The 14,079-nt window shown below is 31.7% G+C and overlaps 2 protein-coding genes across 2 annotated transcripts in view; both read left to right on the top strand.

Annotated features, from left to right (window-relative positions):
- Positions 1-1,961, top strand: part of LOC107476835 (scarecrow-like protein 14) — a gene marked incomplete in the record, with an annotated part of 3,333 nt that extends 1,372 nt beyond the window's left edge. Inside the window, 1 exon segment of the mRNA XM_016096757.3 lies at positions 1-1,961. Within this exon segment, the coding sequence (XP_015952243.1) occupies positions 1-1,720 (1,720 nt within the window).
- A 1,275-nt stretch (positions 1,962-3,236) lies between these two features.
- On the top strand, positions 3,237-6,501 carry LOC107476834 (scarecrow-like protein 31). The gene is made up of 3 exons (XM_052259008.1): positions 3,237-3,402; positions 3,536-5,922; positions 6,248-6,501. The coding sequence occupies exon 2, from the start codon at positions 3,612-3,614 to the stop codon at positions 5,865-5,867; it is 2,256 nt and encodes a 751-aa protein (XP_052114968.1). The 5' UTR covers positions 3,237-3,402; positions 3,536-3,611; the 3' UTR covers positions 5,868-5,922; positions 6,248-6,501.
- The last annotated feature ends 7,578 nt before the right edge of the window (positions 6,502-14,079 follow it).

Genomic DNA, 14,079 nt, shown 5'->3' on the forward strand with positions numbered 1-14,079 from the left:
GGCGAGTTCGAACCCCGGCACACAGTCTTCCACGAACAATAGAAATAGCTTTACTACAGCCAACAATGGTGGTGGATTGTTGGGGAGTTCAGGTGCTGGATTTTTCGATTCATCATTTCTGAGCAAAAGTGAGTCCATGCTGCAGTTTAAGAGGGGAATGGAGGAAGCCAGTAAGTTTCTTCCTAAGGGGAATCCACTGGTTATTGACTTGGAGAATAGCACCTTTAACCCTTCTTTTCAAAAGGCTCCTCAGCATGTGGACATTAAGGAGGAGAGAGATGAAAGGGAGTATTTTTCTGGTGAGTCAAAAGGGAGAAAGAATCACGAGCGGGAAGATCAAGTGGAATTACAAGATGGGAGGAGCAACAAACAGTCTGCGATTTACAGGGAAGACAGTGAGCTATCAGAATTGTTTGATAAAATACTGCTCGGCACAGGGTGTGGAAAAGAGGCACCTCCCAGATGCATTTGTGACGAAGACAAACCTAATGGGCAAGACAAGAATGTGCAGCAAAAGGAAGAAACAAACAAGTTTAGCAGTGGAAAGAATCGTGTTAAGAAACAAGGTAATAAGAAGGGAGTTGTTGATCTGAGGACCCTATTGGTTCTGTGCGCACAAGCTGTTTCATCTGATGATCATTCAACTGCTAATGAGTTATTGAAGCAGATTAGACAGCACTCTTCACGTCTAGGTGATGGGTCTCAGAGGCTGGCACATTGTTTTGCAAATGCCCTTGAAGCACGCTTGGCCGGCTCTGGCACCCAGCTATACACTTCTCTGACCTCCAAAAGAAAATCTGCTGCAGATATGGTGAAAGCATATCAAATGTTTATATCAGCCTGCCCATTCAAGAAGCTTGCTATCATTTTTGCTAACCATACAATTCTGAACCTACCCAAGCCCAAGGAAGTGGAAACTCTTCATATTGTTGATTTTGGTATCCGTTACGGCTTCCAGTGGCCTGCCCTTATTTTTCGTCTATCAAATAGACCTGGTGGTCCTCGCAAGCTGCGCATAACAGGGATCGAGCTTCCACAACCAGGTTTCAGGCCAGCAGAGAGAGTCCAGGAGACAGGGCGTCGCCTAGCTAAGTATTGTGAACGCTTTAATGTTCCTTTTGAGTTCAATGCTATTGCACAGAAATGGGAAACCATCAAAATTGAGGACCTGAAGATAAAAGAAAATGAACTTCTTGCAGTGAATTGTATGGTTCGGTTTAAGAATCTACTTGATGAGACTGTTGTGTTGAATAGTCCAAGGGATGCTGTCTTGAAATTAATTAGGAAGGCCAATCCTAATATATTTATACACGCTACTGTCAATGGGAACTACAATGCCCCATTCTTTGTGACACGGTTCCGGGAGGCTCTTTTTCATTACTCTACATTGTTTGATGTGCTTGACACCAATGTTGATCGCGAAGATCCAATGAGGTTGATGTTTGAGGAGGAGTTCTTTGGCAGGGAGGTAGTGAATATTATAGCTTGTGAGGGTTCTGAGAGGGTTGAGCGACCCGAAACATACAAGCAATGGCAGGTTCGGAATACAAGGGCAGGGTTTAGGCAACTCCCCTTGGATGACCACCTCATTCACAAACTAAGATGTAAACTGAAAGATGTGTACCATGGTGATTTCATGCTTGATGTGGATGGCAACTACATGCTTCAAAGTTGGAAGGGCCGAATCATTTATGCTTCCTCTTGTTGGATACCAGCATAGGTGTGAACATTTGACAATGTTCTCCATAGTTAGGAGTAGTACTTGAAGAGTTTGTAGGAGTCATTGTCATTTTAGGATTCTGGTAAAATCTAACATGGAGATATCATAAAGTTTCCATGGTTGTAGGAGACATTGTCAAATGGTGTAGCATAGTTTCAGTAATAAGAATACCTTGCACTTGGCTGTGTGTATAAGTATAATACAATTAATATTAATGCTACCTGAATGACTTATAAATATGCATATTCGTTGTGAATTTTTCTGAGCTAACAAGATATTAATGTAGAAAGCATTCTGAATTGTTGGATTTACAGCTTCCTGAAAATGTAGAAATCATTCTGAACAGGATTGCTCAGTAACATGATGAATTATTATGGTTGGCTCTGATTGTAGGAACTAGGATGGGATGTCTTAGCTGAAATAAGATTAATGATTTTCTGATTTGGTGTGACTTAAGGCTCTGTCCTATGATAATAGAGGTACAACACACGTGATTCTAGGCCAATTTTAATCGTGGTCTTTATTATTATTATTCTTAGGGAGCAAATAATTAATTAACAAATAAGAGCTAGACAGATAAAGAAAGAGTAACAGTAATTAAGTTTACTAACTTCAAATAAATCTAAACAATAATGGAGTCAAGATGGTTCTCATTTCTTTACTAACACAACTTATTTGTCAAAACAAATAGTAAAATAATAATAACAATATATTCAACCATTAATAATTAACTCACAATTAAACAGCAAGCAAGTACCTTTGAAAATTATTAGTCTTCTGTTATAGGCATTTAAGTGAAGACATAGAAAATTAGAAATAGAAAATTCAAAGAAGTATGAATGATAGAGACTTGGCTTAGTCCCTAGAACAACACGTGATGGATGAAGAAAGTCTCAGCTTGGCAACCAAGTAACCCATCTTGTTCCCCCACCCTCACATGACGCTTTATGGCGTTGAATCAAGTTGTCTATATCCTACTTATTCAATGTTTGTTTCTAGAAAGTTTTTATATTAGGAAGGATAAACTTGAAAAAATGGAACAATATCTAGTGATCCGTCTATTGGATTTTTGTTTGAAAAAAAATTGTGCCTATTTTTATAATGAAAAAATAGTGTCCGTGTATGTTGATTGAAAATAGAAACATGGACAAGAAATATTGGAGACCAACATATTAGTAAAAAAAAAATTGAGATTTTATTAGAATTGACTAAAATCCTCTTCTTCTTTTTTTAAATAGAATTGTTTGTTTGCTCTTTTGTAATTAATTAAAAGAAATGTAATGTGATAATGTTTATTTTCATCTGTTGATGAGTTGATAGTCATTAGTCAAACATTTGAAGATGCTACTAACTGAAGTGACATAATATCACCCAACTCATACAATGCACCTTAATAAGTGCCTCTCCACTTTTGAACACAATATATACCACTCAACTTCTCCGAAGGTTCCTGCTGTTAATAGTTAATAGTTAATGTTCTCCATCCTATGTTTCTTCTTTTGATTGGTCCAACCTATATAATATTATATATGTTGATAATTGTTAAGATATGCTCTTAATTAGTCAAAATAGCTGGCTGCTATGTACCTTTATATATAACATCATCTCACCCAACCTACCCTTTTACCTTAAGCCAGGGATTCCTACAAATTTTTTGTCTTTGCAACTTCCCTTAATTAGTGGTCAGTAACTTACTTGCTTTTATACAATTTTATTATTATGATATAATGAATCAAGAAAGAATCTTATGTAATATTTTCATGGCTTCATTCATATATAGTCTATAAATTCATTTGATTATTGTTTCTTGACCAGAATAAGCTATTAGGGTGTGGGTGTTGGTGATTTTGATTGTTGTTTCTCAAATCTCAACCAACATAGCTACCAATCGATGGATCCAAATTATCCTATAGGCGGCAGTGATGATTTCATGAACAGCTTCCAAATTGGTGAAGATGGCACCATAATATTCTCTGATGATCAAAATCAGTTTTATTATGATGCCAACCAACACCTTGATCCTCTTTACCAGCATGTTGCAGACCAACTTTTTGATGAATTTCCTCAGTACACAAGCTATGTGGAAGAAGCTGCAGCTGCTCCTGTTGCCTCCACCGCGGTGGATCCTTCTGTTGAGGACGCTGATTTCTCAGAAACAGCAAAGTTTATAACACAAGTTCTCATGGAAGAGGGTGTTGAACAAAGGCCATTCTATGACCCTTTCAGCTTGAATGCCACTGAGCAATCCTTCTATGATGCTCTTAACGATGTTCTCATAGACAACATCAACTTGCCACTCTCCCCCAATGAACACCCTCTTGATGTTCATCATCAAGGTGGAACAACCAGCAGCAGCAGCAGCGGCAGCAACAGTGGCAACAACAACGACAATCAAAACAATAACAACCCTGTTGATGAGAACTCTAGCGAGTTTCTGAAGCCTTCTGTTTCTCCTGATACCTTTACCTCTGGTGATCATCCTTTTCAGTTTAACTCCCATGCCATTTCTCAACATGACTCGAATGCTTCCTATGTTACTAATTTTGGTGTGTATGATGTGGATACTTCTTTTACCAAGTTGTTGGCTCAAAATATTTTCAGCGACTCAGATTCTGTCTCCCAGTTCAGGAGAGGCTTAGAGGAAGCTAGCAAGTTTCTTCCTCCGGGACCTCAGCTTGTGACTGGTTTTGAGACCACACCGGCTGTCGCTGTGCCTATAGACGAACTAAAGGGAGATAAAGCCGTTGGGTTAAAGGGCAGAAAGAATCATGAACGTGAAGAATGGAGTGATGATACAGAAGAAGGGAGGAGTAACAAGCATTCGGCAACTAGCAGTGTAGTTGATGAGAGTGAATTATCTGAAATGTTTGATAAAGTATTGCTTAGTATTGGTGCCCCAATGTGCTTTCCAGTAAACAATGAAGTAGAGAAAGCTTCTAATCCCTCAACCTCTAATGGAGGGAAGGGTCGTCCTAAGAGACAAGGGAAGAAGAAGGAAACCATTGATTTGAGGACCCTTTTGGTTCTGTGTGCACAAGCTGTATCTGCTTGTGACAACAGGACTGCCACTGAGCTTCTCAAGCAAATTAGGCAGCATTCGACTCCCTCTGGGGATGCAACGCAAAGAACGGCTCATTACTTCGCCAATGGCCTTGAAGCACGCTTGCATGGTGATGGCACTGGAACACAAGGATTCTACACCTATGTCAGCACCAAGAGGCTAAGTGCTGCTGAGTTTTTGAAAGCTTACAAGGTGTTCATGAGTGCCTGCCCTTTTTCGAAGTTTGCAAATTTCTTTGCAAACAAGATGATAATGAAAGCTGCTCAAAATGCAGAAACACTTCACATCATTGATTTTGGTATCTTATATGGTTTCCAGTGGCCAATTCTGATTAAGTTCCTCTCAGACAGAGAAACTGGACCCCTCAAGAAGCTGAAGATCACAGGAATAGAGTTTCCCCAACCTGGTTTCCGTCCTGCAGAAAGACTTCACGAGACTGGTCGTCGTCTTGCTAACTACTGCGAGCGTTTCAAGGTTCCCTTCGAGTATAATGCCATAGCATCAAGGAACTGGGAAACCATCCAGGTTGAAGACCTTAAAATTGAGAGCAATGAGTTTCTTGCTGTGAACTGTCATAAGAGGTTTGAGAATTTGATGGATGAAACAATTGAAGTGAACAGTCCTAGAGATGCAGTGTTGCAGTTGATCAGGAAGATAAATCCGGATATTTTTGTTCAGGCCATTGTTAATGGATCTTATAATGCACCTTTCTTTGCCACACGATTCAGGGAGGCACTGTTCCATTTTTCTGCAATTTATGACATGTGTGATGCTGTCATCCCCCGTGACAATGAGAAGAGAATGAAGATTGAGAGAGAGATTATAGGCCGGGAGGTTTTGAATGTTGTGGCGTGCGAAGGTTTTGAAAGGATTGATAGGCCTGAGACATACAAGCAATGGCAGGCTAGGAATACAAGGGCTGGTTTCAAGCAGCTTCCCTTGAATGAGGAGCTAATGGCCAAATTTTCAGCCAAGTTAAAGGAATGGTACCACAAAGACTTTGTCTTCGATGAGGATGGCAACTGGATGCTTCAAGGTTGGAAGGGCCGCGTCTTATACGCTTCCACTTGTTGGGTGCCTGCATAGTGAGTTGCCACTGTCCTCTTGGTCTTGTTTCGGAACTCATCCTAGACTCTTTAAGGTATGATTCCAAGAATCAGTCCTAAGATTTTACTCCATCCATTTTTGTAGGTTGTTTTCAAGGTTGGTTAGAAAAATACTAGAGCGCTATAAACTTTGATAGAATTTGGTTGCCAGAGTGATATTGATGCGATTTGATGATTAACTCCTGGATTAGTAAGGGGATTTTGCTGTGTTTTATTCAACAACTATCATGATTTTTGTCAAAGAATGCAGCAAGATTTCATCCTTTGAGTTATAGTCCTACTAGGCACTTTATCTAGTTTAGTTATTCCAGCTTTTATGTTGTAATGGTGAAGCTTATTTTGCTCTTAAAATTGTTACAGGTTCTGGTAATCCTGGTTTGGTCTATTAGCTTAACCTTGAGGTATTGTGACTATTATTCATCCAAGCTTTGCACAAAAAGCTACTCTGTATAATTAATGGCTGCACTTCCTTTGTAGAATTGAGACTCATCAATATAATGTAATGAAGCTCTGTAATGATATTTGAGGAGGGTATAGCAGAGTCAGAAAGCCCTTTAAGCATGTTAGAGCTAAAATATTTGCAATGAGAACATTCTGAGATATTTTCTCTCTGACCATTTTATTAGGTACTTAGCATTTTCTGGAAGACAAATTATCCACTGAATTGACAGCATGTGATTGGTTCTTGTTTGTTGGTTCCGTGTTTTGAAAGTCAGTTTTAAATGCAGCAACTTGTCTGAAACTTTAAATTAGATACAACCGAAAACGGAGTTTGTGAACCTTAATCACATGCTGATGAACAATCTTGATATCTTCCTCTGAAGAGCTACTAATGGATTGAGTGTTGTCTAAGATAGCATGCTTGCTTATTTAAGTGCTAACATAAGTGATATAACCTAGAACATTATCACTTTTGTATTCAGGTATGGTTAAACAAGAATGCTATTAGTATACCAAAATCAGTTATCATACATTTATGTATAAATATATAGTTGATTTTAGTGAACATTTAACATTACTGTATATTAAATTAAGCAAAAGTATTATTTGTACATTAAAATCAATCACCATATATTATGTATTATTTAACTCGTTTTTAATGTAAATTTTATAATTCAACATGTATTTTTATACTAATAACTAATTTTAATAGTTAATTTTAATGTGTATCTATTATGATTGTAAATTATGAATATACTAAATTTTGTTTTCGGTCAGTGAGTCACTAACGGCATGATGAGTTAGCACGTCCATGTCATATGTTGTAAGAGCTAGCCGATGAAGTATAGACTGTATTCGCGTGTCGAACAAATTTCGGACATGATACTAATCAACACTCATATAATATGTGTCTTTTGTATCTAACTGTGTCTAAATAAAAAAATAAAAAATTATTTTTGGGATACACTTGGACACATCTAAATACGTGTCAGTATGTCCAACCTTATTCTTAACATGAATATGAAAATAAATTTAAAAATAATATATATTATTATTTATTAAAACAAAATTATTTTAAATATTTTATATAATTAAAAAATATTTAAAATAATTAAAAAATTAATTTATATTTTAGTATCAATAAAATATACAAATATTATTATAATTTATCTAAAAACTATTTTTTATATTTTATATATATGTTGTGTCTTCATACCTTATAAAAATTTAAAATTTGTATGTCTTCGTATCTATATCATATCATACTCCGTATTCATATTATTATCCTATATCAGAGACTAACTAATAATAATAATAATACTTTAAATTTATAAATAATTTAATTATTTCAAAATATATATGATGATTAACACTAACTCTATATTTAAACAACCTACCAACCTAGTCACAAAAAAAAAAAACCTACCTACCTACCTTACTCTAATAACCCTGTTATTTTACCAATAATGTTATATTTGCAAGTATTTTTGTAAACTAATCCAATTAAATTAGCATAAATTCAATAAAAAAATACGTGCATATGTTATTACTTCTTTTTTGAATGTGTGCAACACATAAACTTTTATTAGAAAGCACATAAAATTTGTTGATATAGCACAAAAAAATTTTACATAATACAAATTTATCGATATATTATAAAATTTTTTGTACATATCACATAAATATTTGCACATAACACATAATTTTTTACTGCAAATGTATTTTTTTAATTGACTGAGTCAATGTTCTGAGTATATAGTCCTTATAATTTATGTGGTGTATATTTTGTTGGTTGGATGTCAATATTTTATGCATGTAATTTTTTAAAAAAAATTGTGTTGGGCACCAAAATTTTTATGTTGTGTGCAGGGGCAGAGTTAGATAAAATATTAGAGGATGGCAAAAAATATTTACACAATAAAATAAGATTAAAATAAAATTTTAAGAGAGACTAAATTGAAATTTACATATAATTTACATGGAAAAAATCAAAATTAGTGGGGCTGTTACCCCCCTTTCTCTTCATGTAACTCCGCCCCTGGTTGTGTGCCGAAATTTTTGTGCTCTAATTTTCTGAACATATATAGAGCTGCAAAATAAAACAAGACACTGAGAGCAAGACACAAATGACAGAGACACAAAATTTTGTGTTCTTATATTTTGTTTGGTGATAAACTATAACAAATTATGAAAATCCAATTTATTCTCATTTTTTCATTCAAAAAATTTGAGAAAAAATATAATTATGAAAAATTAACAAAAATAATAAAAAAATAAATGAAAAATAAGTTGTGTTCCTTGTTAGTGTCTCTATATCCTTCCTGTCAAGATGGACACAAAATACACTAATTCAGTCTATTTGAACACAATATCTCTGTCCATATCTCATCTGTCAAACATGATTTTTTGTCTCTGTGTTCCTGTCTCAATGTTTGTTCTTATAAACAAACACATCTAGGAGAAGAAAATCAATACGACGAGGATATAAAAGAGGATGGAGAGAGAAGAAAAAGAAAGAGAAGAAATTAAAAGACAAGCCGGTGGAAGTGACGACGGTAGCGGCAGAGATAATGACAATGATGTTCAAGAAAGAAGAAGAAAGAAGCGCAAAGAAGAAAAAAAAGAAGAAAGAAGTGCACATAAGAAGAAGAAGTACATGATGACTTAGTTGAAAACTTGATTTAAAAAAAAATTAATACTTTTTCAAGAAGTAAATTGATTTATAATTGAAATCTGTATTGCAGTTGATTTGTGAAATGAAATCGGTATCACCTTGATGGAGAATCAATAAAATTTTGTCACTTGTATAATTATGTTAATAAAATAATTAAAAATAATATACAATTTTAAATGAACTAAGATTAAACATTAGAGGAGCAAATTACATTTTTTATTTCAAATGATCATTTATGATATATAGTCCTACAAATGTTTTCATAAAATACAAAATAAAACTGAAATTAGAACTAGCATTATTGGAGATGCTTTAAAGAATTTAAAAAATAAATATAGTATTTAATTTTAATACATTATCAATATAAATAATTAAATTGTTACATTTTAATTATGTAATAATATGTAATAAAAAATTATTTTTATATTATAATTGTATATATGATTATTAAAAAGCCAGATATAGTTAAATGATTATGTAAAATATTTTATTATATTAAAGTTAAACTCATAATATATTATTGGTTTTTTTATTTAAAAAATAATTTTGAGATAACAATTTTTTATTTTTATTTTAACAACTAGAGCAAACATTATCATTTATCCTATTTGCATTTTTTGCATTTTTTTTCGTTCGTTCTCTACATTTTTGAAATCAAGCTCTAAAATCAGTTTTAATTTGAATAGTTATTTCGTTGTTGAAGATAGTGAATAATTCAAGTTCAAATCATCAATTGAACCAGAACGAAGTTGATTATTATTTTGAATTCAATCAAGTGGTTGATGTGTGGTTCGATTCTAGTAGTTAATGTTTTCGTTCGTAGTTTATGATTCTATAGGTGAATAATGTTTTTTTGTTTGTGAAAATTGTTGTTCATCGTTTATGGTTTGAATTGAATGTAATGTAAGAGTTCTGCATTAAAAAAAACATTGTTCTATATTTGCAGTAAATTTCGATGTAACATGAAGATATTTAAGTGTATTGTTTAAGAATTTTTGGTATATGTGTGCTGATAAGTTCTGCATAATTCAAACTCTTCTTCTCTCTCCTTCTCATATTCTGTTGTTTCTTCTTCTTTTTTTTCATCATCAAGACCATCTTCTTCTTCTTATTTTCTTATTCATCTTTTCCTTTTTGTTTTACCTTCTCAAGTTTCTTCTTGTTTTACTCTCTTAACAAGAATAAAAACAAAAAATCAAACAAAAAAAGAAGAAGAAACACATAATGCTACAAAATTACTTTGAAGACGATGAACTTACATTCATTCAACTAAAAGAAAGAAAGAAATAAGAAAAAGAAGAAGAAAAAAAATGCAGCATTAGAAGAGGAGACATTTTTCTGTATTTGCAGCAAATTTCGGTGTATGTAACACGAAGATATTTAAGTGTATTGTTTAAGAATTTTCGGTGTTTTTGTACTGATAAGTTCTGTATAATCTAAAACTCTTTCTCTTCCTCCTCCTCATCTTTCGATGCTTATTCTTCTTCTTTTTTCATCATCAATACCATCTTCTTCTTCTTTTTTATCTTATTCATCTTTTTCTTTTTGTTTTACTTTCTCAAGTTTCTTCTTGTTTTACTCTCTTAATAAGAATAAAAACAAAAAAATCAAACAAAAAAGAAGAAGAAACACATAATGCTACAAAATTACTTGAAAGACGATGAACTTACATTCATTCAACGAAAAGAGATAAAGAAATAAGAAAAAGAAGAAAAAATGTAACATTAGAGGAAATATTTGTCTATATTTGCAGCAAATTTCGGTGTAACACGAAGATATTTAAGTGTATTGTTTAAAAATTTTCGGTGTATGCATGCTGATAAGTTTTGCATAATTTAAAACTCTTTCCCTTTCTTCTCCTCATCTTCTACGGCTGCTTCTTCTTCTTCATTTTCTTATTTCATTTTCTTGTAATTCTTTTCGAATTAAGCTTCGCAACTTTCTTCACTTCTCGCGACGATTTTGAGAGATTTTAATCATTGTTTGAATTTTGAGCGTTGTGGTTTGAATTGAGGGAGAAGAACCGTTTGCGCTATTCAAGAGTTAGGGAAGCGCATGTTTACACGTAATCTAAATTGAGAATTGTTTTTGTTGGGTTTGGACTAACCTATATAAACTTGTATACCAAAAAGACTTGTATGTATAGCTGCCCTCATTTTGATATATATTGTTTAGACTAAATTTTAATTTGGTATTTAAAATTTTAAATGTTTTATTTTAATTTAAAAAATTTAAACGGATTTAATATTATCTTATTGTTAAATTTGACTCGATTAATTAAAGCTTAATGACTAATCCCTCGGATATTGCAGAGGCATAAAGTGGACGACTCTCCCAACCAAATAAATTCCATTCTCATTCTTAAGTGAGTATCGAATCCAAGTATCGAATTCAGTAGACATGGTTAAGAGACACAAATCCTTATTCATCTATGTCAACTTACGTTAGTTATATTAGTGATAATTAATGGATTAATTTTACTTATGTATTAAAATCAAACATTATATTAACTATTAAATATGTTAATTTTTATGTCAAATTTAATTATAAGATACTATTAAATTTGTTTAAAATATTTTGAGATTGAGATAAAATATTTAATATATTAAAGATCAAATTAAAATTTGACTAAAAAATTAAGAACTAAAATAATAATTTATTAATCAATAAACACGATGGCCCATTCTTTTGCAACATCGTCATGTCGTGGACTAATGCGCCCTTGTCATCACGTACTTATCTAAATAAAAAAAATTAAAAACCCTTAGGTGATCATTATTCATTACTGAAAGATATTAGCATTAATTATTAATTATTTCCTCGTTCTCATAATATCTGTTTTTATTTGTGCATAATTATTAATATAATTATTAAATTTCTATTGAAAATATAAGCAATTAAAAGAAAAAGAAACTATTTTTCTATTTAATAATAAAGAAAATTATAGGTAAAATTTAATTAATATCTTTTGAAATAAAAAATAATACCACTTAATCTATTAAAACGATAAAAATAAAAGAGATGATAATTTAAAAATGAGAAATCTGGTAATGGATCGGAGACGAATAAACATGACAGAATATATATATAGTAGCAAAGGTGGAACCCTAATAAATTAAAAATAGAAGAGGCGCCGATTAACATCGACCTACAAGTCTTTTGCTTTCCACATCACTTTTGATTTCCTCGTTACATATTTATGAAATGATGATAACCATGAATGAAACGACATAAAGCTATGTAAGGTCCAATATGGGACATTAGTTAAAATTTAATTATACAAGGGTTACATTATTTTATGCATCAAAAGTCCAACCATGAAAGGGTCCATCTCCATCCTGTGTCGACTGCTCAAAATTAACATTCATAATTAGGCTCTCAGTGAACGTGATTTGAGGCTGTGTCTAATAAAAAGATTTGAATTTTTTAAATTTTAAATTTTATTTTAAAAAGTAAAATATAATTTTTTATTATTTATTTTATAAATAGGACTAAGACTTTGTTTGGATATAAAAAAAATAAAAAAAAAGAAAAAAATGAGAGAAAAAAATAGAAAAAAAGTAAAGTTATTTGTTTGTTATTTGGATTAAGAGAAAATAGATGAAAGAAAATAGAGAAAACAATTTTTTTATTTAGATGAAAAGAAAAGTGAGAGAAAAGAAAATTATAATAATATAAAATTACATTAATATTCTTATCTATATTATATATAAAATATAATTTATTAATGATAAGGAGTAAATGTGTAATTTTATTCATATTGCTACATTTCTCTTCATTTTTACTATTTTTTTTCTATTTTCTCTTCTCATCTAAACAACAAAAAAATTATTTTTCCATTCATTTTCTCTCTTTCCATTTTCTTTTTCTTCAAATTTCTTCAATTCAAACAATGTGTAAGAAAAAATATAAGAAAGACTGAGAGAAATAATTTAAAGATGAGATATCACACTTTATTCTTGAAAATGAAAATTCAAAATTTAAAAAATCTAAATTCCTAATGAAATATAGTTTAGAATAATGATTGAGTTTAAGTTCATGAATAATGTTTAATGAATAAATTATTTTTGTAACTAAATTTGATCAATTTATTTTTTTATAAAAATTTTTTGTTATCAATTTTTAAGTTATTGGACTAACTTAATTAAATTTATTAATTAGTACAATAATTTAATCATGTAATATACTAATATCACTGTTAATTCATTATCTTAATTAATATTTAAGGAGTTGGTATGGCTAAAAATATATCTTATTTTTTAAAAATATAAATAAATTAAATTCAATTTTTTATTTAAAAAATTGGGAAATAATTAGTAGAATAAATTAGAATTTTTAATTATTTTGCATAGTTTAATTTAAGGGCGCGACAGAAAGCAACTTAATTTAATGAGGATGTTTATATATATATATATATATATAGGTAAATGCTATCCTACTCTCTCTAAAGTAACATGTAAGTTACCCTCTCTCATGTGTCATATTTTAATTGGGTGTTTATTTTAACCTGAGTTACCTTCTCCACTATTTTCTCCCAAGCATCACCGTTTTATTGGTGTTTCATTTTCTCTTCCCAAATCATTGTTTTAGAAAAGGTATTCCAAATCATTACGCATATTACTGTCTCATTCGGTGTCTTATTTTCTCTTCCCAAATCATTCTTCTAGAAAAAGTACTCCAACTTTCTCTGATTACGTTTATTCCTCCTCATTGTATTCCTTCATCGTCGTTATTACGCTTCCCAAGCATCACCGTCTCATTGGGTGTCTTGTTTTCTCTTCCCAAATCATTCTTCCAGACAAGATACTCCAACTCTCTCTAATTGCATTTACTCCTCCCCACTCCTTTGTCATTGTCGTTGTGCTTCATAAGTATCACCGTTTTATTGGGTGTTCCATTTTCTTCTTCTGTCAGGTCGTCGAGATTAAAGTAACTCAAGTTAAAATGAACACCCAATTAAAATATAACACATGAGAAAGGATAACTTATATATTATTTTAGAGAGGTAGAATAACATTCACCATATATATATATATATATATATATATATATATATTATTCTCTTCTACTCTTCATT

This window comes from Arachis duranensis, chromosome 3 (assembly GCF_000817695.3).
Source record: "Arachis duranensis cultivar V14167 chromosome 3, aradu.V14167.gnm2.J7QH, whole genome shotgun sequence".
Classification (NCBI taxonomy): domain Eukaryota; kingdom Viridiplantae; phylum Streptophyta; class Magnoliopsida; order Fabales; family Fabaceae; genus Arachis; species Arachis duranensis.